At 57.3% G+C, this 21,477-nt stretch overlaps 2 protein-coding genes across 5 annotated transcripts; one reads left to right on the top strand and one right to left on the bottom strand.

Moving 5' to 3' along the window:
* The first annotated feature begins 3,187 nt into the window (after positions 1 to 3,187).
* On the top strand, positions 3,188 to 9,000 carry STMN4 (stathmin 4). 4 transcript variants are annotated; one of them, XM_038177589.2, is made up of 6 exons: positions 3,188 to 3,322; positions 5,351 to 5,408; positions 5,842 to 5,937; positions 6,307 to 6,515; positions 6,750 to 6,941; positions 7,169 to 7,635. In XM_038177589.2, exons 2-6 carry the CDS (start codon positions 5,396 to 5,398, stop codon positions 7,313 to 7,315), a joined length of 657 nt encoding a protein of 218 aa, XP_038033517.1. In that variant the 5' UTR covers positions 3,188 to 3,322; positions 5,351 to 5,395; the 3' UTR covers positions 7,316 to 7,635. The 4 variants fall into 4 exon arrangements, with proteins under 4 accessions (XP_038033517.1, XP_038033518.1, XP_038033519.1 ...); XM_038177590.2 differs by having other exon boundaries at positions 6,310 to 6,515; positions 7,169 to 7,634; XM_038177591.2 differs by lacking the exon at positions 7,169 to 7,635 and adding an exon at positions 7,645 to 9,000 and having other exon boundaries at positions 3,189 to 3,322.
* Positions 9,001 to 10,661: 1,661 nt separating this feature from the next.
* Positions 10,662 to 21,426, bottom strand: LOC106018440 (techylectin-5B). The gene is made up of 7 exons (XM_072035140.1): positions 21,382 to 21,426; positions 19,740 to 20,234; positions 16,832 to 17,054; positions 14,229 to 14,366; positions 12,879 to 13,095; positions 11,931 to 12,126; positions 10,662 to 11,568 (listed from the first exon to the last, which is right to left on the bottom strand). The coding sequence occupies exons 1-7, from the start codon at positions 21,424 to 21,426 to the stop codon at positions 11,422 to 11,424; spliced, it is 1,461 nt and encodes a 486-aa protein (XP_071891241.1). The 3' UTR covers positions 10,662 to 11,421.
* Between the last annotated feature and the right edge of the window lie 51 nt (positions 21,427 to 21,477).

Genomic DNA, 21,477 nt, shown 5'->3' with positions numbered 1-21,477 from the left:
TCCAGAAATCCCCCAGATGTGGAATTTATGTTTGGAGGCTCAGAGGTTGGAAAAAAGGGGACAAAAACTCCTCCAGAGCAGGGTCACCAACCTCGGGAAAGCCTGGAGGAGTGGTGGGGACACGACAGCGGCCACCCCATGTCCCCAAATCCCCTCCGAGCACCCGTGGGTGTGAGCGCGGTGATCGATCAATTTTTACTTTGCGTCAAAAAAACCTTTTCCCCCGTAAACCCCAAGGCCACCTGGGTGCCCCCAGCCTCGCAGCATCGCCCGAATCCCCCCCAAAAAAATGGGACAGCTTCCTCGGACGGGTCCCCGTCCCCTCCAGGATGGTTTTGGTGCCCGTGCTGTCCGGGATCTGCGGGTAGGATGCTGATATTAACGCCGGTTTCCATGGTTTCTCCCCATTTGCATCGGATCCTCCTTAGGAAGCGGAGCTGCTGGCAGGAAAACAAAAGGGGGGGGCGACCCGGGGGTCCTCCGCCTGGCTTACGTGGGGCTGACGCGATCCCGTTCCCGAGGAAAAGCGGTGTCAGCGTCCCCGTTTCCTTCCCATCCCCATGGGGACGTTGCCCAACGCCCCCCAGCACACCCCCGAGCTGGCGATGCTTGGAAATTCGGTGAATTTCACCCGTTTCGGTGAAAAATACAAAATTGTTTGGGGGAAATGATGAATTAACGAGCTACTTGGGTGGGGGGGGGGTTTGTGCCCCAAAACCTGAGTGTGGTGAGCTCCCGAGCCCAAACCTTCCCCCTCGCAGCAAGCCAAAGGCTCCCAATTTATTTTCCATCTCCGTTTCTGACTTATTTTTGGCTGCGGGAGCTCCAGGGGTTCCCCAGCCAAACCCACGCAGGACAGGATCGATGCCCCCCCCTCCTCCAACCTGGGGGGCATCCCCGACCCTACAGACCCCATAAGTTCCTCCATCCCCACCCCCAAATATCCCTGCAGCCCCCCAGCTGGGCACCGAGCTCCCCAGTGCCATTTTTGGAGGGGGGTTTCAGGGCTGTCACCCCCCCAAGGGGGGGCTGAACCGGCTGCCATTCACCCCCCCCTCCCTTTATCATCCAGAATTTATAGGGACAGCCGAGATTTCGGAGAAGCAGGCGGCTCTCCCATTGGCTCCTGTCCGGGTGATGATGTCATTTCTGCCCAATCTGGGGCAGGGCGGTGCTTTTTTATATATTTTTTTTTAATTTTTCCTTTTTTTCTTTTTTTTTTTTTTTCTCCCTCCCTGCTTTTTGTCCCCTCCCCAACCCCGCGGAGCCCTCAGCATCCTTTTTTTTGGGAGCCTCCGCTCCCAAGGGGGGTCCCCAACCTCGCCAAGGGGGACCCCGCTTTGGGAGGAGCTGGGAAAGGGAAAAAATAAAGGGGGGGGGGGGCTGGAAAATGGGGCCGAACAGCCAAAATTAGGCAGTGGCGCAAATGCCAGGGTTTTTTCCTCCCCGCCACCAATTTTTTGGCCACTTTCTCCTCCAGCCCCATCCCACCCGTGCCACGCTGACCCCCCCAATCCCACCCGTCCCCCCCCCCCCTTGGGGACAGCCCCGCGTGGATGGGAAAAGGGTCGGCACGTGGCAGGTCCCCAGAGTTTTGGGCAGACCCAAATCTCCTTGGCCTCCTTTTATTTTGGGTCTCGTTTAGCCAAAATTAGGCCGGGGAGAAGCTGCAGGGGGGGGCCGCCGAGGTGCTGTGGGGTCACCGAGCGTCACGACCCCACCTGGGGGGGCTCCGGCACCCAGCCCTGTGTCCCCCCCACCCCAAAAAAAAATTCGTTTCCTTTGGGATTGGGGTTTCAGGGATGCGTTTGGCACCTCAGGGATGGGTTCGTGCCCTCAGCCTGGAGCTCAAAGCAGGGATTGTTCAGGGCCCCCCCTCTGTGGGGTGCCACGCGCCCCGGTGCCAGCCACGGCCGGGCCCCGTCCCCCCCCCACATGGTCCCCACAATGGTTTTTTGTCCCTTTTCAGATGCTGCAGCTCAATTTTTCCCCCCCTTCGTCCCCTCTGCGTGTTTCTTTCCCTCCTCGGGTCCCCACAAGCCCCACGGGGGTCCCACAGCCCCCTCTCTGCTCTCCCAGTTCGCTCCCTCTTCTCTCCCAGTTTGCTCCCAGTTTAACCAGCCCCACCCAGCTCAATTTTGGGGTGTCCAACCATCACACCAAACCCCACGTCCCCGCTATGGGGAGCGCAGCTCGTGCCAAATATTCGGTGTCACCGAGCTGCGGTCACCCACGGTGTCACCCCAATTTCCATCCTGGGGTTGTAGGGTCTGCAAAGCCACCCGCCGGGCATTTTATGGGGGAAAAAAAACTCCCCACAACCCAAAAACCCGTGGTGTTTTTTGGGGGGGGAGATGGTGCCTAAATTTACCCGCACGGTCCCCCCGGGGGTGCCGGGCTCGTGATTTTTCGCTTTCGGCATAAATAGGCCAGGGTGAAGCGAATTAGGGGCTGGCGGGGGGGGCACGGAGCTGGGAGGTGTCCCCACCCAGGGGGGTGTCACGCACCGAAATAATTTTGGGATGTGGGACTTGGCCTCGCCGAGCTCCCATCGCCTAATTTTGGGGGCAAGAATTGGTCCTTTTGGAAAGGGGTCACACACACCCGGTGGTGTCCCAGCCCCGGGAGGATGGAGGGGACACCCCAAAATGTCCCCAAAGGCTTTGTCCTGGTGGGGGGCGCTTTGTCCCCACCTGGGGACATCGGAGCTGGGGGGTGTCCCCAAGCCCCCCGCGCGGGGAGGTGCCCGCAGCCACCAGCTCCCGACCGTTGTCACTTTGTCACCGCCCAGCTCCGTCCTGCTGGGCCGTGCACGACCCCATCCCCAAGCCAAAGCTGGGACCCCGGTGGGTGCCGGCCCAATTTTGGGCTCAAATCCCCCAAAAATAAGAACTAAAACCATATAAAAAAAAATAAATAAAAATCCCATTTCCAAGCGTTTTCCTGCCTTCCCCCCTCCCGTTAATTTCATTTTTTTTTAATATTTTTTCGCAATTAATTTTTTTATTTTATTTTTTAATTTTCAATTTATTTTTTTTTTTTTACCTTTTCACCCGAAAATAGCAGCCGGCCGTGACGTCACCGGGCTGCTCCCCGGTTCGCACGGCTCGGGGCCAATTGAAGGCGGCCGCGGGGCTGCTCCAATCGGCGGCCGGGGAGGTGATGTCATTTAGGGGGGGGTGGGCACCGAAACCCCCCCCCCTTTTTATCTCCCACCCCCCCTCCAACCCCCCCGGGGTGGGGGCAGCTCCTCCGAGCCCCCCGCGCCCGCGTTAAATGAGCCCGGAGAGCGCCGAGCGGCAGCGCTGGTGCCGGCGGTGGGGTGAGCGCACGGGGCTGGGGGGGGAAAAAACCCAAAAAAAGGGATACGGGGGGGGTGGAGGGATGTAGGGGGTGGGGGGGAAAAGGATTCATTGGGAAATTTGGGGAGGGGGGCGTTGGGAAGGGGGGGGTCGCCCTTTGGATGTGGCTCGGCTTTTGTCCCCCTCCAGCATCCTCAGCGGTGGGGGGATTCCTGCACGCCCCCACCCCATTTCTTGGTGTGTTTTTTGGGGTAGCGACCCCCCCTTGGCTTGGCATCCCCCCCCCGTAACCTCCCTTCCAGCCGGGGACCCCCTCGCCCTTTTTTTTTTTCCCCTCCCCATGTACAGGGGTCGCAGGATGGGGTCCGCAGCCCCCCCCCAGCCTTTGGGGGGGGGGCATCCCCAAACCCCCAGCACCCCAAATTATTGCAGGTGGCAGGAAGCCCCCCCAAAATATTTATTTTAAGGGGGGGGGACACCAGGAAAATCCATCCACAGCGCTGAAAGCTTCGAGGAGGGGAGCGGGGAGCCCCCCCCCAAACCCCTCCATCCCCATCCCCATCGCTCTGCGAGGGAAGGGGGCAGGAGGGGGGGTGTCCCCGCTGTCCGTCCCCCCCCCCCCCCAAGCAGAGATTTGGGTGGGATTTGGGGTCACCCCACTGGGTTTGTCTCCTGGGGCTCCCTCCTGGCCACGTGCGCCTCGCCGGCATCGCCTCCGCGCCCTGGGTTTGGGCAAGGCTTCATCCTTTTTTGGGGGGGGGCACAGCGGTGATGGAGCCCCCCCGCCACACCCAGCTCCACCATCGGGGCTCAGCGGGGTGGAAACCTCCAAACCCCAAAAAGGGGTCTTCATCCTGCAAGGGGGAGCAGGGCTGGTGGCCCCCCACTCTTCCTGGTGGCCCCCAACCTCGATAGAGGGGGAAAAAATGTTGGGTTTTATCCTCCAGCCAGCATGGGAGGGATGCCAGGAGGGCTCCTGGAGCCCAAAATTCCTCCGAGCCCCCCCACGCAAGCCCAGAAAAAAGGAGGATTTGGGGTGGGAACGCGAGGAGGGGGGAGAAGGCTTCCAGGCGCCGCCACATCCCCGTGCACAGCCTCGTGTGCGCACACGAGCCACCAGAGCATCCCCACCCTGCCTCGCCTCCACGCCTCACAGAAACCAAAAAAAAAGGGTTTTAAAGGCAAAACCCTTCGGGAAAACCCTCAGAGGGGTCTCACCCTCCCGGGGGGGTCGCTAAAAAAGAGGGGGGTGTCTCCAGGGAGGTGTCCCTGCAGGCTGCCACCTCGTTTTGTCCCTTTTTTCCTCCCCCACGCGGCGGCAGGTTGCTTGGAAAATGCAGAGGCGATGCAAGAAGGGGGGGGGGTCGGGATTTTGGGGGATCCCACAGGATGGATCGGGGCGTGCTGCAACTGGGGGGGCTCCCAGAGACCCCCCCAGAGCCTCCTTGCCCCGGGATGCCCGCGGGGAGGTTGCTGGAAGGCACGGATTTGGGTCCCCGTTTTATGGGGTGGCGGCACGGTTGCAGTCGCGCCCCAGCAGAGGCCGTGCAAAAGGGGGGTGCACTTTTTTTTTTTGTGGGGTGGGGTCTGCGAGGGTGGGTGTGCAAGCGCACGCTGCTCCCGGCACGGCCACGCACGTGAAACGCGTGTGGGTTGTGCAGGTGTGGGATGGGGAAGGGCTGCGGGTGCCCAAAACACGGTGCCGCACCAGTATGTACCCATCGCACCAGTATGTGCCCATCGCCTCGCACCAGTATGTCCCCATCGCACCAGTATGTGCCCATCACATCACACCAGTATGTGCCCATCGCACCAGTATGAGCCCATCACACCAGTATGTCCCCATCACCTCGCCCCAGTATGCGCCCATCGGTGTCCCCCCCATCACCGCCCTGTCCCCGCATCACACCCCTATCCCCCCACCCCAAATCCCTGCCCACGAGGCTGGAAATATCCAGCTGCCCCCCCCCCCGGTGGGATATCAGGGCCGGGTGAAGCCCCCCAGCCCCCCCAGCACTCATCCTGCCTTTTTTTTTTGCCCCCCCCAGCCCCCAGGATTGCTCTCTCTGCAGACGCCCGAGGATCGCCGCGCCATGACTCTGGCTGGTACGCAACCACTGTGGGGTCCCACGGGGACAGGGGGCAGCTTGGCTCCGTGCCCCCACCCCCTGACACCCCCCCAAACACACTGGGGCACCCCCCCCAAACCCCTCGCCCACCCAAAAAGCCCCGGGGATGGCCAACATCCCAAGCTGACCCCTGCTTTGGGGTGCGCACGGCACCCCGGGGGTGCCATCCAACGGGGTGTGCGTGTGGATCGTGCACCAGGATGGGCAAAACCCCTCTTTTAAAGGCACCCCCATCATTGCGTGCCTCAGTTTCCCCACTGCACGGTGTCTTTGCACACCTTGCATCACCCTGCTGTAACCTAGCAGACCGTGCCAGCCCCATCCCAGCCCGTCCCCAACACACGGCAGCCCCTGCCCGACGCCGGGCAGGCCCCCCGCCCGCTGACCCCGCTCCCACCTTCTCTCCCCAGCTTACAAAGAGAAGATGAAGGAGCTGCCTCTCGTCTCCTTGTTCTGCTCTTGCTTCCTCTCGGACCCCCTGAACAAACCGGCGTACACCTATGAAGGTAGGAGCCCCCCGTGTCAGGGCACCCACAGCTCCTCTGGGACGCCCCCAGTGTCTCACCACCATCAGCACCAAAAATTTCTTCCTTAAAGCCAATCCAAATCCACCCTATTTCAAGTTTCAACTATCGTGCCTCCTCCTGGCACTACAAGCCCAAAAATCTTTCCATATTTCTTGAAAACCCCCTTGGGCAGGGCACCGGGAGGGTCTCCCCAAAGCCTTCTCCTCTCCAGACCCCCTCAGCTTAAGGGCTGAGCTCCCTTCACCCCCCAGGACCCCCAGCTGGCTGCCCTCCATCCTTTCATCCCCCCTAATGTGGGAGGATTTGGGAGGCACCCGTGCCAGCAGTCAGCCCTTGCCCCTCTCCCAGCAGACACCGTAGACCTCACCTGGTGCGTCATCTCCGACATGGAAGTCATCGAGCTCAACAAGCGCACCTCGGGGCAGTCCTTCGAGGTGATCCTGAAGCCCCCTTCCTTCGACGGCATCCCCGAATTCAACGCCTCCCTGCCCCGGCGGCGCGACCCCTCCTTGGAGGAGATCCAGAAGAAGCTGGAGGCGGCGGAGGAGAGGAGGAAGGTGGGTGCGGAGGTGGCGCCCGCGGGAGCGCACCCCGGGGGAGGTGACACGGGGACACAGCCTCGTGCCCATGGCACAGCCACCGCGGGGGACATCGCTGAGTTTGGAGGGGGTGGTGGCATCGGGGAGGGAAGGAAACCGTGGTCCCTGTGGTCCTTGTGGTCCTTGTGGTCCTTGTGGTGCTCGTGGTGTCCACGGCGCCCACGGCCACGGTGCCCCCTTTGCCCCCCGCAGTACCAGGAGGCCGAGCTGCTGAAGCACCTGGCGGAGAAGCGGGAGCACGAGCGGGAGGTCATCCAGAAGGCCATCGAGGAGAACAACAACTTCATCAAAATGGCCAAAGAGAAGCTGGCGCAGAAGATGGAGTCCAACAAGGAGAACCGCGAGGCGCACCTAGCGGCCATGCTGGAGCGCTTGCAGGAGAAGGTGAGACCCCCGCGGGGTTGGAAGGGGAAAGGGGAAGCACCGGGACACCCATCCGGGCACCCCGCATGGCTCATGGGGTGGCACGACCCCCTGGGGACACCGCCGAAGGGGGGGGCGTTAGCCAAAATCCAGGTCCCACCGGGGCGGGGGTGACCCCAGAGGGCCTGGCGTGTCCGTGCTGCCGTGCCGCCGCTGTGTGCAGACCTCTTCTCTCTCCCCCGAAGCAGGTCTGCTCCCAGCCTCAGCACGGAAGGTCCCACCACCCTCACCACCTCCAGCTCCCTCCAAAACATCCCTTCTGCAAGGAGCTCGCCCAGTGCCCTTCTCCAAACGCCTCGGCCAGCCCTGGGGCAGAGGCAGAGAGCACGAGATAATGACGGACAATCCGAGCTCGCCCCATCTCCTTTGGGGTTCCCGCTCCGCCTTGTCTGGCTGACGTCTACCTCCTAGATAGAGGGCGAGGACAATCTTGCAGTCTTGTCCCCGAGTGCCTCCACGGTCCTTAAAACCCTCTTAAAACCCGGGGAGGAGAGGACGCAGTTGACCCACCGCTGTCCCTCCGGGGACGAACCTGGCCTCGCGAACGCCCTCGGTGCCTTCGAACCCCTCCGAAGCCGCTGGCCCGCCCGTGGGGCCCGAAGCCCGGCGAGCTAACGCGTCTCCCCCCTTCCCTCCCACCCCCCCCCAAACCCTCCCCCCACAGGACAAACACGCAGAAGAAGTGAGGAAAAACAAGGAGCTCAAGGAAGAGGCCTCCAGGTAAAGAGGCGATGCTTGGACTGACAGCTCCGGGGAGGTGGCGGAGGCTGCCGCAGCGCGAGGCCGGCTGGTGGAAGGGGACGTTCCTCTGCTTTCTTTGTTTGTGAATGTACAGAGTTGACCAGTGAAGCCATCCTAGTCGTTTCGGGGAGGGTGGGGAGGGAGGCGAGCGGATGGGTGGGCGGGCGGGAGTGCGCGCGCCTCCCCGGTTTTGGGGTGCGCGCCCCACGGGGGTCCGGCGTGCCGCCTGCCGAGGAGGTTGGAAGGAGCCAGCCTTGGAGCTGGTGAAGAGGAGAGTTGGCCCCGGGGATGGAGAGGGTGGGGAGGGAAGGGGGGAAAATGTGCGTCGTGTGTGACTTTCGTTTGGTGCTGGGCAGGCGGGCGGGTGCGCGCCCCCCTCCAGCTGCGGTTCTCCGGCTCCGTCCTGCCCCGGCGGGCTCCTGGCCATCGATGGGCAGCGGCATCTCTTGGTGACCCCCCGCTCCTTTCATCCCATCTCGGCTCCAGGGTCTTAGCCAGGGTGGGTGTTACTGGCCCCTAAACCTTCCAGCACCGCTTTGGGGGAGAGGAGACCCCTCGCTGGAGGTGGTCAGAGCGAGACTCGCTTGCTCCAAAGGCTTCAACCCGGCTGTAGGAGATGCTGAGGATCCTTTTCAGGGTGACACCGAAAGACCCCAAAGAGCTGCTTGTTTTTTTGTAAAAAATCTCCCAAGACTCATCTTCTTGGTAGCTCTTGGACAAAAATCCCTTTTTCTGCTCCAGAGTGACTCCAGGGCGAGAGGCAGCGTGGGGCACCCCGCTGCTGCCTTGTCCCAAGCCGTGCCCCCCAGGAGGTGTTTTGGGGAGGGAGATCTGTGCCTCCAGGGAGGGTGAGCAGGGCAGGGAGTCCTTCCTTCCCAGCAGGAGACATCGGAGACTCTGCTTTCTGCCCCGGGGGTCCATCCCCTCCTCTCCCAGTTGCCAGCAGGCACTGGTCCCAGTACCACCAGCCCCTGGCATCTCTAACCCTGATGCAAACCAAGGTCTCGGTCTCCTCTACAGCCAGAGAAGGTTTTTACAAGCACTGATTCAGGTCCAGAGGGAGCCGTGTCTCTTCTTGTGCCATGAGATGCTCACCCCGACCCCGGGGGCTGGGGAGGGGGACCCGCCCCTGGAGGGGCTGCCAAAATCTGGAGCGTGGGAGAAGGCGGCGGGTGAAGGAGATGGAGGGGGCTGTTCTAGCTGTGGCACGAGCTGTCCTTTTTTTTGTATACTATGGTTGTAAATAAACTGCCTTGGCATTTCTTTTGTTTTCTCACGAGCGGTGCAGTGTCTCCTGTGTGTGGTTTTTGGGTGGGGTGGGGGGGGCACCCCAAGTTCGCTTGCACTGGGGTGGGGAATGGGGCTGAGGGGGAGCATGAGCCAAACTGGAGCTGTTTGCATGGAGAGATTTGGCCGACACGGTGAGGATGAGGGGGCTGGAAACGTGCTAAGGTCTATATTGAGGCCAGATGACCCCCTTTGGTCCATCCGTGGAGCGAAATTTCGTGTCCCCAGTGTCAGGAGAGCCAGGGGGAGTTCTGCTTCCCCAGCCCTAAGGAGGAAGCAGCACCAATTCCTCTCTTCCTTCTCTCACCCTGAAAGATGGTGGCAGCAAAATTTAGGACCAGCTTCCCAAAAGAGCCAAATATCCACTCCTCCTGGGCCAATGGGGTCCTTGGTGGGGTCCCCAGGGGGGTTCAGACCTTCATGGGAAAGCAAAGATTGTGCCCAGGGGGTCCCATCACGCCCAAATGCGACAGCAAAATGGGGGACCACGTAGAAAAGGAGATGGAGTCAGCGGTGTGGAGCTCACCGTGGCCACACAAAATGGTGGGCTCCGCATTACCAAACCCCCAAAATCCACGTGGGAGAGGAGCTGGAGGCTGCAGAAGGTTTTGTTAAAAACGCAAGAAGTGAGGAAAGGCCACAGGCTGGAAGAGTGGGCAGGAGGCATAAATCTTGAGCGGATGACATCAACAGGAATCTCGAGGCTGACCATCAGCAGATTTGGAGGGGCTGGCTAAACCCACAGGAAACAAAATGCTGCTCTGCTCCGTCCGTTTTATTTTAATAAACAAAGGATAACGCAATATATTGTTCTCCCCCAGGGCCCTGGGCCGCAGCCTACAACAGCGTGTGCACCGCGGGGCCCGAAGGGCTGGAGGAACCGTGGCACAATGGAAAGAGGCACCCATGCTGGGCTGGGGAGGAAGGAAACAGGGAGAGACCGAGGGAGCTTCCTCCGAGGAGTCTTGGAAAGCTCCCAAAAGCTTTGAGGAGGGCGGCAGAGAAACGGGGAGCAGAGCCAGGACAGCAGAGCTCGCCCTGGGGAGAAGCCAGTGGGTGGCAAGGGAGGAGAAAAAAAGGGGGCACCGAGGGGAAGAAGGTGGCAGCAAGGGCACAGCCAGGAGGAGGCTGCTTGGAGGAGCAGCCAAAAACCCCAAAACCGCCCCAAAAACCTGACCGTGTCCAGGCTCCTGGTGCAGCATCCCAGGTTATCCCATCCATAACCTGCAGCTCAGATCTTCACCAGGTCTCAGCTCCCGATGTGCATGGATGATGACCCAGCGAGGCTCAGGGAGCTCATTTTTCTCCCCTTGCTCTTAACCTGTAGCACAGCTGCCATTCCCCTTCCCTGAACCCTCTTTGAACTCTTCCGCCCAAACGAAGCAGGAAAAAAAAGGAAATCTGATTAAAAATTCATCAGCAGCCGCAGCACGGCCGTGGGCTCCATCTCTTGATCCTGCGAGGAGGCGAGGTCGGGAGAAAAAAAGAGGGGCTCTAGCTGCAACTACAGATGAAAAAACCCTACAGAAATTAAAGGAAAGCAACAACAACTCCTCTTTATCTAGAACAAGGCAGTAAAATAAGACTTAAAATCACTTCTAATCATTCCTGCAAACCACACCTAAGGTGGATAGAAGATTCATCAGTTCTTTGCCAGAGAAAGGACCAAGAGGTGAAAACGCGATGGAAAAACGGAAAATCTTCAGCATTTCGATTTTTAAATCCTTTTATTTGGGGCATAATTATTGCAGCTACACAATCCCTGCCAGAGAAGCGAGGACCACTGCGGATCTTCCTCCTCTTTTGGCCACGATGAGGTTTGGGCAGTGAGGTTGGGTCTCCCTGCTCTCCCCAGGGCCATCTCAGCACCTTGCAGGACATCCCTGGGTTGAAGCGTTGGACCTCCAGTGCTAAATACACACACAATAATGTGAACACCAAGCCAAGAGATGTAGAAAATAAATGCAGGATTGCTGGTCTGAATTTACTCTTGGGTTCACATCCAGAGCGCTCAACACCTCCCCTCAACACAAGCTGCGGCCTACAAACCACCCCAAGCCAGCAGCTGCGTTGGGGCTCAGGCCTTGGGGAAGCCCAATCCTGCCAAAAAGAAGTGCTGCCAAAAAAAAACTGCTGCCAAAAACTGCTGTGAAAAACTGCCCCATGCTCGTCTTCGCAAGGCCATCCTCATGGCCCACCTCCATGGCGTGAGGAGAGCTTTCACCACCCCAGCACCACTGAAGGCCTTCACGCTCCCGGGGGTGGTTCAACTCTCTCCGAGGCCCACAGGCAGCAAAAAGGATGGTGGCTCAGTCCATCAGGGACCCCCAGGCTCAGTTTTTGCTCCCGAGGAGTTATTTCCACACACTTTTGTTCCCAGCAATGGGTGAATGGAAGAAGGCCCGGGCCTGCTTCACGGGGAGAGGTGGGGACGGAAGGTGCGTGGCCGGATCATCATGGCCACCTTCCTCAGGGAGTAGTAGTCCGTGTCCTTCCATGAGTACCACACGATGCCGTCGGGGCCCAGGATCTTTCGGTTTTTAATGGAGTATCGGCCGCCCTGCAGTGCAGAAAGAAGGATGGGAAACACACGGAGGTGTCAGAAAATTGATCACTCAAACACCACAGCGACACGGTGGGAAGGGCACGCAAAGCTTGACATATTTCAGGTGCTCCCAGAGGAGGTGGCATCTCAGGCCGCATGAGTCACCACCAAACGGCCCCAAAACACAGCATGAAGAGGTGGCTTGATGCTTGTGTCTGATCCCTGGCACCGAAAGGGCTGGGCTGCCCCGGTGCCAGCACTCCCTTGAGCCCTGCTCCAAGAGCAGAGCTTGGCCAAGCCATGAAGGACTGCAGGGACGTGAGGACCCTGTCCCCAGTCCTTGAGTGCCACCCCTGTGTCCCTTTTCCCCCCTTTACCTTGTAGTACACCCCGTTGAGGTTGGAGAAGAAGCACTGGTGGTACCACCAGCCCCCGTGGGAGATCTCGGCACAGATGTTCCCCGAATCGGGCGTGCTGAAGCTCCTCTTGTTGTGGTACCAGGCGAAGGAGTCCTCCACCGTCCCGCTGAACCCATCCACGTGCAGGCGGTAGTAGTTGGCCTCGTCCTCGATGCTGCCAGCAAAGGGGAAATTATTTAAAAGGGGAGAGTCCGAGCCTCCTCTCAGGTTTGGGGACCACATTCCTGGTGTGGGCACCTAGCAATCATCGGGCTGCTCTGCCCAGGCTCCCCGCTGTGATTCATCACCTCTCAGAGCCAAAGCCGATGGATTTCCCCCTTCTGGGGGATGTTTTTGGCGTGACTCAGGGCGCTTGCTTTAGGTCTGAGCCAGGCAGACCATGACTCTACAACCACAACAAAGGGCTGAGGCGGCTTTGGCAAGACAAACCCTCTGATTACACGGTTCTGCCTCTCCTCCACAGAGCAAACATCCTGCCCTTCACCTTGACCGAGCTAATTAGTAATTTGCCCCCTGGGCTAGCAAAGGTTGAAGGTGACTGCTGTTGCACATGGCATCCGATGAGAAAAAAAAAATCGGGGTGACCATTCAGAGCACGTTTCCTGGCAGAAGATGCTCCAAGGTACTTTCAAGCAACATATTTTTTTGTGGTTTTGTTTGTTTTGTTCTGTTTTAAGGTATTTTCAGCAGTTTGGGGGTCTACCTTAAGCCCCAAAGCTTCAAACATGCAGCGCCACCCTGCACATCCTCCCACGGTCACCCACAAACATTTCCAGCAGAGAAAAGGAAAGAGTTCATCTGGGACTGTCTAGACAGACCTGGCCATCCCTGCTTAATAAAGGACGTGGCTGATGTGTTATGGATAATAAAACGCCAAGAATCAGTGGAGACCACCCCAGCTCTTACCTGAAGACCTGGTAGAAGGCGTGCTTGTGCTTGTTGTTCCAGTCCTCCAGGTCGATACGCAGCGAGTAGTCCCCTTGGCTGGTTATCTTGTGGATGTTCTCGTTGCCCAGCCAGAACTCGCCGCTGAGGTCCCCGAAGCCCTCCTTGTACTCGTTCCAGGTCCGATTGAAGTCAACCGAGCCGTCCTGACGCCTCTGGATGACCGTCCAGCCCCCACCTGCAGGACGGAAAGGAAAAGGGGAGTCTGTAGGGAAGGTCCATGAGTCCCAACGCCTTCACACGGTGTGGTGTCACCTCTGAGGGTCCATCTCCAGCTCAGGAAGGTGGCTTTAAATGAGTACGGTGGTGCTCCGGGGGAGGCAAATGTTTTGGGACTGGAACGAACTGGAGATCCTGGAGTTTGGAGATTGTTATGTACTGTTCCCGCAGCACCACAGAGGCACACGAGCTCTCTTCCAGCATTGTCTCACAGTCTCCATCTGCTCTCCCATCTGTCTGAATCCCTCTTTCTCATTTCATTCCGAAACTGTAAGACTGAGGAGGGGACTGGGGACATGTTTTTATTTGCTGTTTGTACAGGCTGTCACCCGGCAGTGTCCAAGACTGTGACAATGGTCGTGCAAATAATAGCAATGCCATTACCACACTGCCTGAACAGCCCGATTCTTAATGAGTGCTCGTGTCCACAAGCTGCCATCACCTGTAGATCTTTTGGGCCAACCTTCCCCAGTAGGCGAGAAGCCTGCCTGTGGGCAACCAACCCCTTCCTCCATCTCGGGACGTGTTAATGTGACATGGCCATCCTGGCAGGAGAAGACCCATGGGGCAAGGAGCTGACAACCCACCGCGGTTCCCTGACAATTGGCGTCATTCTTCCCAAATCTGGGCCTCGCAAAGTGATTTTGTTAGTAAGGCTGTACCTAGGGATGACGCGTTGTGTATGGAAATTTAGACAGCAAAGGTCCGGGTGGTCATCTGCTCCCACTTTTACACCCCAAAATATCTCTGGGCAGGCTCTCCCCATTTAGGGATCCATTTAGGGATTGCTCTCTGCTGCCCGGAGATGCTCCAGGCACCCCCTCCTCCAGAAGGGCTTCTCTTCCCCAAAGCCATTTGTGGTATCCACTAGATCTTTGCAAATACCTTGGGTATGTGAGGAGATCCCAAAGAGCCCCAAATGCCTGCGTTTAGACAACCGAGTCCCAGCCCTAATGCCCGGTTTGAACTCTTTATCCAAATTTCCCTTTCTTTAGCCAGCAGAGAGGCTGTAACCCTCAGCTAGGAGACAGCTCGCAGGGACACATCTCCCACCCCGAGCTCTCCTGGCAGATGGTGTAGGTCCCGCGGTACCTTCGGTGTCCATCTCGCACAGCACCTCGATAGGCATCCCTCCGATGGAGGGCATGATGCTGTAGACCCCCGACCGCCGGAGCCCGTTGTAGTAAACAGAAGCACAATCGATGGGGCAGTTCCTGGCGTGCTTCATCTCTGCAAGAAAGCGGAGAAATGCGACATTTGGGGATCAAAACCGTTCCGAAGACTCTAAAGATGCTTCTAACCGGGATGTGCCAGGCGGGATTTATTTTGTCTGCCACGAGCTATCTATACTTCTCGGCTGGTGTCCCTAGAGACAGGCTCATGCAGAGGGTAGCTCATCCTGGCTTTACGTGGGAGAAGAGAGAAATCCACTCTCCTCCCGTCACCTACCGAAGGGGCTTGGCTGAATTCTCTGCAAAAACGTGCCCAGATAAATTTGAGGTGCCTGGGAGCATCCTGGCTGGCTCTCAGGTGTCCCAGGTAGGTCCTGTCCCACATCTTCCAGGCTTAGGGGGATGCTTTGGATGTTCTCGAATCAAATTATAAAAAGGTGACGTCAAATTATGGAAGGGCTGCCACGGGTGTAGGGTTGAGCTCCAGCACCCCTGAACATCCCAATTCGTGCTCAGGGAGGAGCACACAAAGGCAGCAGGTAGGGTCGGTGCTGTTGGTGTTGCCTCCACCACGACATGGGTGGCCAAATGAGCTTTGCACTCTCTTTCTCTTTCTCTTTCTCTTTCTCTTTCTCTTTCTCTTTCTCTTTCTCTTTCTCTTTCTCTTTCTCTTTCTCTTTCTCTTTCTCTTTCTCTTTCTCTTTCTCTTTCTCTTTCTCTTTCTTTTTCTCTTTCTTTTTCTCTTTCTTTCTTTCTTTTTCTTTCTTTCTTTCTTTTTCTTTCTTTCTTTCTGTTTCTTTTTCTCTCTTCCTTTCTCTCTTCCTTTCTTTCTTCCTTTCTTTCTCTTTCTCTCTTTCTCTCTCTTTCTCTCTTTCTTTCTTTTTCTTTCTTTTTCTATCTTCCTTTCTTTCTTCCTTTCTTCCTTTCTTTCTCTCTCTCTTTCTCTCTTTCTCTCTTTCTCTCTTTCCTTCTCTCTTTCTCTCTTTCTCTCTATGCAATTTTTGGGAAAATTCTTACATTAGTTGGCCTGGGAAGAAGTAACGTGCCTCTCCCCCTGGCATCACCAGCTCAAATCAGACCAAGGCTGGGAGGTGAAAGCCATCGGCAGCTCCTGTGCTTGATCGAACCTGCTCCTTTCTGGAGAAGGAAGACCCTGGCTTTGTAAGACCGGGTGCACCATTCTGGAGAAACATCTCTTCATCCTTTCCTAACATCCTCCTGGACATCTGCTCAGCATCGAGTGCTGGGACCAGTCCTGGGATCCCCAGGGTTCTGCTGTGAGCTCCTGGGGTGCCCCCAGGGATCCCGGGGGGCTTTGGGGTTTTGAAATGGGGCTGGGCACGGGGGGCAGCACCCCCTTACCAAGACCCTGGAGACCCAACAGGTTGCAAAACCTTCCAACAGCTCCAGGTGGAGCTTTGCAGATCCCAGCTATGACGAGCCCCGGTCCGAACGTTGTCATAAATGGGGATTCTTTGGCAGAAAACTGGGGCAGAACAGCAGGGGAAAAAATAAAATAAAATATGCGTTTTTTGATTGGAAGTTCCCATGTTTGCTAAAAAATAATAAAATGAATAAAACATTTCAGTGACTAACAAGGAAAACAAGCAAACAAAAACTGGCAAAAACTTAAATGCATTCATTAAATCTAGAGTATGAGAAATAATAATGGAAAATTGTTGGTTTGGGGGAGTTGAAGAGTATTACCAAAGCCCTGATTTCATGTTATGAATTTTTGAGACAAAATGATTTCTTGCTCTTTTTCTTTTCTTTTTTTTTTTTTTCTTTTTCTTTATTCTTCTCTTCTTTGTTTCCTTTCTTCCTTTTCTTTCTTTCTTTCTTTCTTTCTTTCTTTCTTTCTTTCTTTCTTTCTTTCTTTCTTTCTTTCTTTCTTTCTTTCTTTCTTTCCTTCCTTCCTTCCTTCCTTCCTTCCTTCCTTCCTTCCTTCCTTCCTTCCTTCCTTCCTTCCTTCCTTCTTTCCTTCTTTCCTTCTTTCTTTCTCTTCTTTTTCTTTTTCTTTCTTTTCCTTTTTCTTTTTTCTTTTTTTCTTTTTTCTTTTTATTTTTTTCCTTTTTCTTTTTCCTTTTTTCTTTTTTTCCTTTTTTTCCTTTTTCTTTTTCCTTTTTTCTTTTTTTTCTTTTTTTTTTTCTTTCTTTTTTCTTTTTTCTTCTTTTTTCTTTTTCTTTTTTTTTTCCTTTTTCCTTTTTTTTCCTTTTTTCTTTATTTCCTTTTCCTTTTTTTTCTTTTTTCTTTTTTTTCTTTCTTTTTTTTTTTTTTTTTCTGATGGGGAAACAGTCCCTGGAGCTGGGAGGAAAGCCCCTGCAGCTGACTGCAGGTGGAACAACAGTGGGAGCAATCCCAACAGGGGCTGTCAGAGCCAAATCTGAGCCCTGCGATCATCTCACACCAACCAGGGAGAGGAAAAAAAACACCAAGGTACCCGTGAAGGCAGGCTGGCTGAAACCAGGCTGCGAGCAAAGAGGATCGAAACCCTTTTTTCCCACCCCAGCATCTCCCCATCACCTGGCCGGTGCGTCTCCTCCTGCAGCCTGATATCTGCGGGGCCGAGGCAGGTGGGGTTGCGCCAGACCCAGTCGGTCAGCACCGAGACGTTGTTGATCTGCGCCTGCATGTCGTAGAGCAGCGTGGCCTGGATGTGCTGCAGGGTGCTGGCCTCGCTGGACCGCTGCTCCAGGTCCTGCACCCGCTGCTCCAGGCTGCGGTTGGGGCCGGCCGCCTCCTCGTGCTGAAAGCAGGGCAAAATTTGGGATAGAAGGGGGGATTTGGGGGCACCCCGTAGCCCCCTGGCAGGACCCAAAACCTCTTTGGGGTTCTCCATCACAGGTGGGATGTGTAGAGGTGAGCTGGGTACTGCAGGAATTGTTCCCAAATGGGATTTGTTCCCAAAACCCCTCCAGCTTGTTGTAGGGTGAATCCAGCAACCCCATAACCACCGCTGGGTTTTCCCCCCCGAAGCACTCCCCCATTCTCCCCTCGAGCAACAAAAGCTTTTCAGCACCCTGCAGCGAGGAGCTGCCCGTGTGCCACCAGGAGCCACCTCCTGCTCTTCAGGTACCAACCCTGGAGATGCAGGGCCCCAGCCCCTTTTACCACCTGTATTTAGGATGTGATCCCATGTAGGATAAATGCCCGGGCTGGGCGGGGGGCTCACACTGAGATGGGCACCCCCAGCCCCACCAGCACGCACCAAACGTGCTCCAGATGCCCAAATACCTGCAAAACCGCAGTGATGCTGCTTTCAGGTTGGGATTTCCTCCCGTGGGAAGGGATTTGTGCATCCAGAGGATGTTTTCTGCCCCGATAACTAACGGCAGCCCTACAGCATCCTTCCCAAAACCACTTCAGCATGGCCTGGCCCTGCCAACAAGCCCAGATCACCTCGGGATGAGCCTGCCCGTATCCCCAAATCCCAAGCAGATAGACAAGCAGGGGGAACGAGGCTGGGAACCAGGGGGTGTGCCGACGTGGTGCGCTCCCTATCAGCCCCGTAATGTCTCTGGCTCGCCCATAAATCAGCTCTGCCCCACGAGCCGTGACCGACACCAGCAGCCTGCACCCACGCGCCAGCCCCGTGCGTAAAGCCGTGATGCTCTCTCCCAGACAATCCCCTCCTCCTCCACAGCCGACACCTTTTTTTTTATTTATTTATTTTTTATTTTTTTTTATCCCCTGCTGCTGATTAAAACCAGCACGGCCGGGCTGGTTTCAATCAGCAGACCCCGCCGCATCCCTTTGCTCCAGCAGGGATGGTTTTATTGGGGGCTTCTCCATCAGGGCGCAGCGGGGTCCTGCTCCGTGCAGGCTGTTATAGGGCTGCCCACCCAAACCACGGTGGAATAAGGGAGGTGGAGAGGGAAACAAGGCAGAGAAGGGGTCACCTCGTCTCACCCCATTTTGGGGTCCCCGTTAGCCCAAAAAGGAGCTGGGACCTGGCAGAGCCTGCTGGGGAAGGCTCCTGGGGTGCTCGGAGAGATATCCGTGCTGGGCGGAGGAGCTGCCATTGAGCTGCAGGAGAAGCACTGGTGGCAAAGCAGCAGGAGGCTGATTTATGGGGCCGGATTAAAGGAGCAACAGTGCCTCAGAGGGAGGAAGGGAGCCCTAGCCGGGCTGGATGGTGGGCACGGCGGGGAGGCAGCAAGGGGAGGTGGGGAAAAAGCAGCCTGCCGGGCTGGGCACGGGCATTGGGAAGTGGCCAGAGCACCAGAGTTGGAAAACTTCTGGTGGAATTGTCCCTGTGACTGTAGGGTGTGGAGGGGACTGGCTCAGCAGCCATTTCTGCTTCTGGTTTCCTTGCTTCAGCTGCAAGGCCTCGTGTCTTCCCACCCTGCATTCAGCTGCGCTTCTTGCCATTCCCCCCTCCTGTGCTTGGACCGAGGGCTGCGCTCATTGCCGAGCTCTCCAGGCTTTGTTCTCCTCCCGCTTCTTCTTCCACCCCTTTACATTCCAGCGTGTGTTTTTTCAACAAAAAAAATAAAAAGAGGAATCGCTGTAGGTCTCTGCCGCAGCTTCCCGCTGAAAACAAGGCTGGGTTCAAAGCAAGCGCTCAGGGCCCTTTCCGAAAAAGGGCTGAAACCCCCTGCAAATGGCCCAAGGCGGTCCCAGATATCCCCAGGGACATCCCCTCTGCGAGTGCAGGTGTAGCCTGGTGGCACGGGCGCTGCTGGCCCTGTCCCCAAGGTGTGAACTGCTTGGGTAGGGTTGGGGACCTGGATGTCCCCCCCAGGACCCTTGGGTGCATCCTTGTAGGGTGCCGAGCCCAGCAGCACCCCCAGCTCCTTCCCTGCTGCTCACCTGGGATCCCCTAGGGGAGAAACGAGTTCTCCCAACTCCTATCAACAGAGAAAGGGATAAAAAACTGAGCACGAAGACACAGAAATTATCAAGAGGGTGAGAGGGGAGGCAAAAAGGGAGAGCAGAGAGGATGGGAAGGGACCTGTGTAAGCAGGAGGAGGGTCAGTGCTGTGGTCCAACCGAGCATCATTGCCTCCCAGGGACCCTACAGAAGAGGCAGGGTGTTACTGGGGTGTTTCAGAGCTTGGAAAGGAAGACAGGATTAAGGGCATGAATGCTGCATGGAAAATATCTACTGTTCCTCTGCCTCCTTGGCCCTGAGCTGCAGGGCTCGGGGAAGGAGTCAACCTGAGATGTGGTTCGGCCCTGGGTGCCTAAAACTTCATCTCGAGCCCCAATATGGGTAAGGGGTGAGCGACCCCAACCCATCCCAGGCAGGCTGAGAGGTGTTGGGGATGGTCTTCCTCCTCCTACAGGGATAAAACCAGAAGGTTTGCAGCTCACGCTAAGAAAGATCAGCCCTGGAAGGCTCCCGAGTAAGAGGGGTTTAATGGATAAACCCCTGTGGTCAGAGCAACGCCCCACAGGAGGGGGGGACCTGACGAGGGCATCCCTTTACCTGCAGCTCCAGGACTTTGATGCGGTGCCGGTGGTTCCTCAGCTCCTCCTGCAGCTCCGAGATCAGCTCCCGCAGCTCCAGGATCTGCTGCTTGCGCTCCTCGTTCTCGTGGAGCCAGTAGGACACCTCGTCGGTGCAGCGGAACATATCCGGGCACCGCTGCTCGTCCCCCTGCGGCAGGGTGGCCACGATCCGGCAGCGCCCGTTGGGCAGCACCTGGTTGCTGTACTCCCCGCACTGGATCAAGCCCGTGCCCTCCTGGGGCTCCTCGGTGTCCCCGTAAGATGCGGGAAGGGATTTCGGCAGTGAGGGGACGCTCAGCACCGCCAGCAAGAGGAGGGAGAGCCAAGGTGCCCCGGTGGGGATGGTGCCGGGGCAGAGCTCCATCGGGCGCACGGGGACGGTCCCCAAGGGTGGCTCCGTCACCTCGGGCAGGGTGTTGAGCCCATGTGGGACCACGCTGGTTTTCCCCACATCCCAACGCGCTGGAATTGCCTGGAACAGGAGCCGGAGCAGGGATGCAGGTGGTGGGGACAAAGGGGAGCAAGGAGCCCTCCCACCACGCTGCCCACCGCCTCCCCAGCGGCTCATGGATTTGGGGCTCTCCCCATGCCCCTCTGTATGGGTTTGGGGCAGATGTAGCCATAAATAGGGGTATGGAGGGCATGGTGCCCACCTGATGGGGAGCCCAGACTACCAAGCTGCCCCTGGCAGGGTCAGATCTCCATCCCACACCTCCATCCTGGCCCAATTTCCCCATGGCTGTGGGGTCGGTTGCCCCAGGTGGGCTCAGGTCCAAGCGGGATGGAGGGACGGTGACCTGGCTGATAGCAGGACAAGACAAATACATAAATTTATCCCTTTTATCCAGAGAAATCAGCCTGACCCTGGGGCTCCCCACCGTGCCAAAAGCCATCCCAATCCCACCCCAATGGGGATGGGGACGTGGGAGGACACCGAGGCTCCCCAAGCACCCGCGGTGCTGGCACCTACCTTGGCAAGGACCAGCCGGGTGCTCCAGCAGCAGGCAGTGAGCAGGGACTGGCTGTGGGAAGCAGGGCAAGCATCGGGGTTTGCTGGGCACTGATTCCCCCTGATCCTCTCACCGCACTATAAATAGGGCCCCCAGAGCCGCCGGCCCCAGACGGCGCACGGCAGGCGGGAGCACAGGTCCCGGCGTGACCTTATCAGCACAGCGGGGATTAAACCAGAGTCTTGGCTTGAGGGCACGGCTCCCTGCTCCCAGACACCCCCATCCCATCCCCATCCCATCCCATCCCCATCCCATATCCCCATCCCATCCCATCCCATCCCATCCCATCCCATCCCCATCCCATCCCATCCCCATCCCCATCCCATCCCATATCCCCATCCCCATCCCCATCCCATCCCATCCCATCCCATCCCATCCCATCCCATCCCATATCCCCATCCCATCCCATCCCATCCCATCCCATCCCATCCCATCCCATCCCATCCCATCCCCATCCCATATCCCCATCGCATCCCATCCCCATCCCATCCCATCCCATCCCCATCCCATCCCATCCCCATCCCCATCCCATCCCATCCCATCCCATCCCATCCCCATCCCCATCCCCATCCCAATCCCATCCCATCCCATCCCATATCCCCATCCCACCCGATCCCATGAGCCTTTCTCCGGGGTTAAGCGGGCAGTTTTCATCGTTCCCCCCATCACGCTGGCTGCTCCTTGCGAGAAGGAAGAGCAATCATC

This window comes from Anas platyrhynchos, chromosome 3, assembly GCF_047663525.1.
Source record: "Anas platyrhynchos isolate ZD024472 breed Pekin duck chromosome 3, IASCAAS_PekinDuck_T2T, whole genome shotgun sequence".
NCBI lineage: Eukaryota > Metazoa > Chordata > Aves > Anseriformes > Anatidae > Anas > Anas platyrhynchos.
The sequence above is the reverse complement of the archived record's forward strand: the minus strand, read 5'-3'. Positions and strand labels throughout refer to the sequence as shown.

Excerpts from the sequence above, each read along its gene's own strand:
- STMN4 (XM_038177589.2), top strand. Across the intron at positions 5,938-6,306 it reads ACCGGCGTACACCTATGAAG|CAGACACCGTAGACCTCACC; the intron begins GTAGGAGCCCCC and ends CCCCTCTCCCAG. Across the intron at positions 6,942-7,168 it reads TGGAGCGCTTGCAGGAGAAG|GTCTGCTCCCAGCCTCAGCA; the intron begins GTGAGACCCCCG and ends CCCCCGAAGCAG.
- LOC106018440 (XM_072035140.1), bottom strand. The coding sequence starts at position 21,426 with ATGAAAACTGCCCGCTTAACCCCGGAGAAAGGCTCATGGGATCGG. Across the intron at positions 17,055-19,739 it reads TCAAAGTCCTGGAGCTGCAG|CACGAGGAGGCGGCCGGCCC; the intron begins GTAAAGGGATGC and ends CCCTGCTTTCAG. Across the intron at positions 11,569-11,930 it reads TCAACGGGGTGTACTACAAG|GGCGGCCGATACTCCATTAA; the intron begins GTAAAGGGGGGA and ends TCTGCACTGCAG.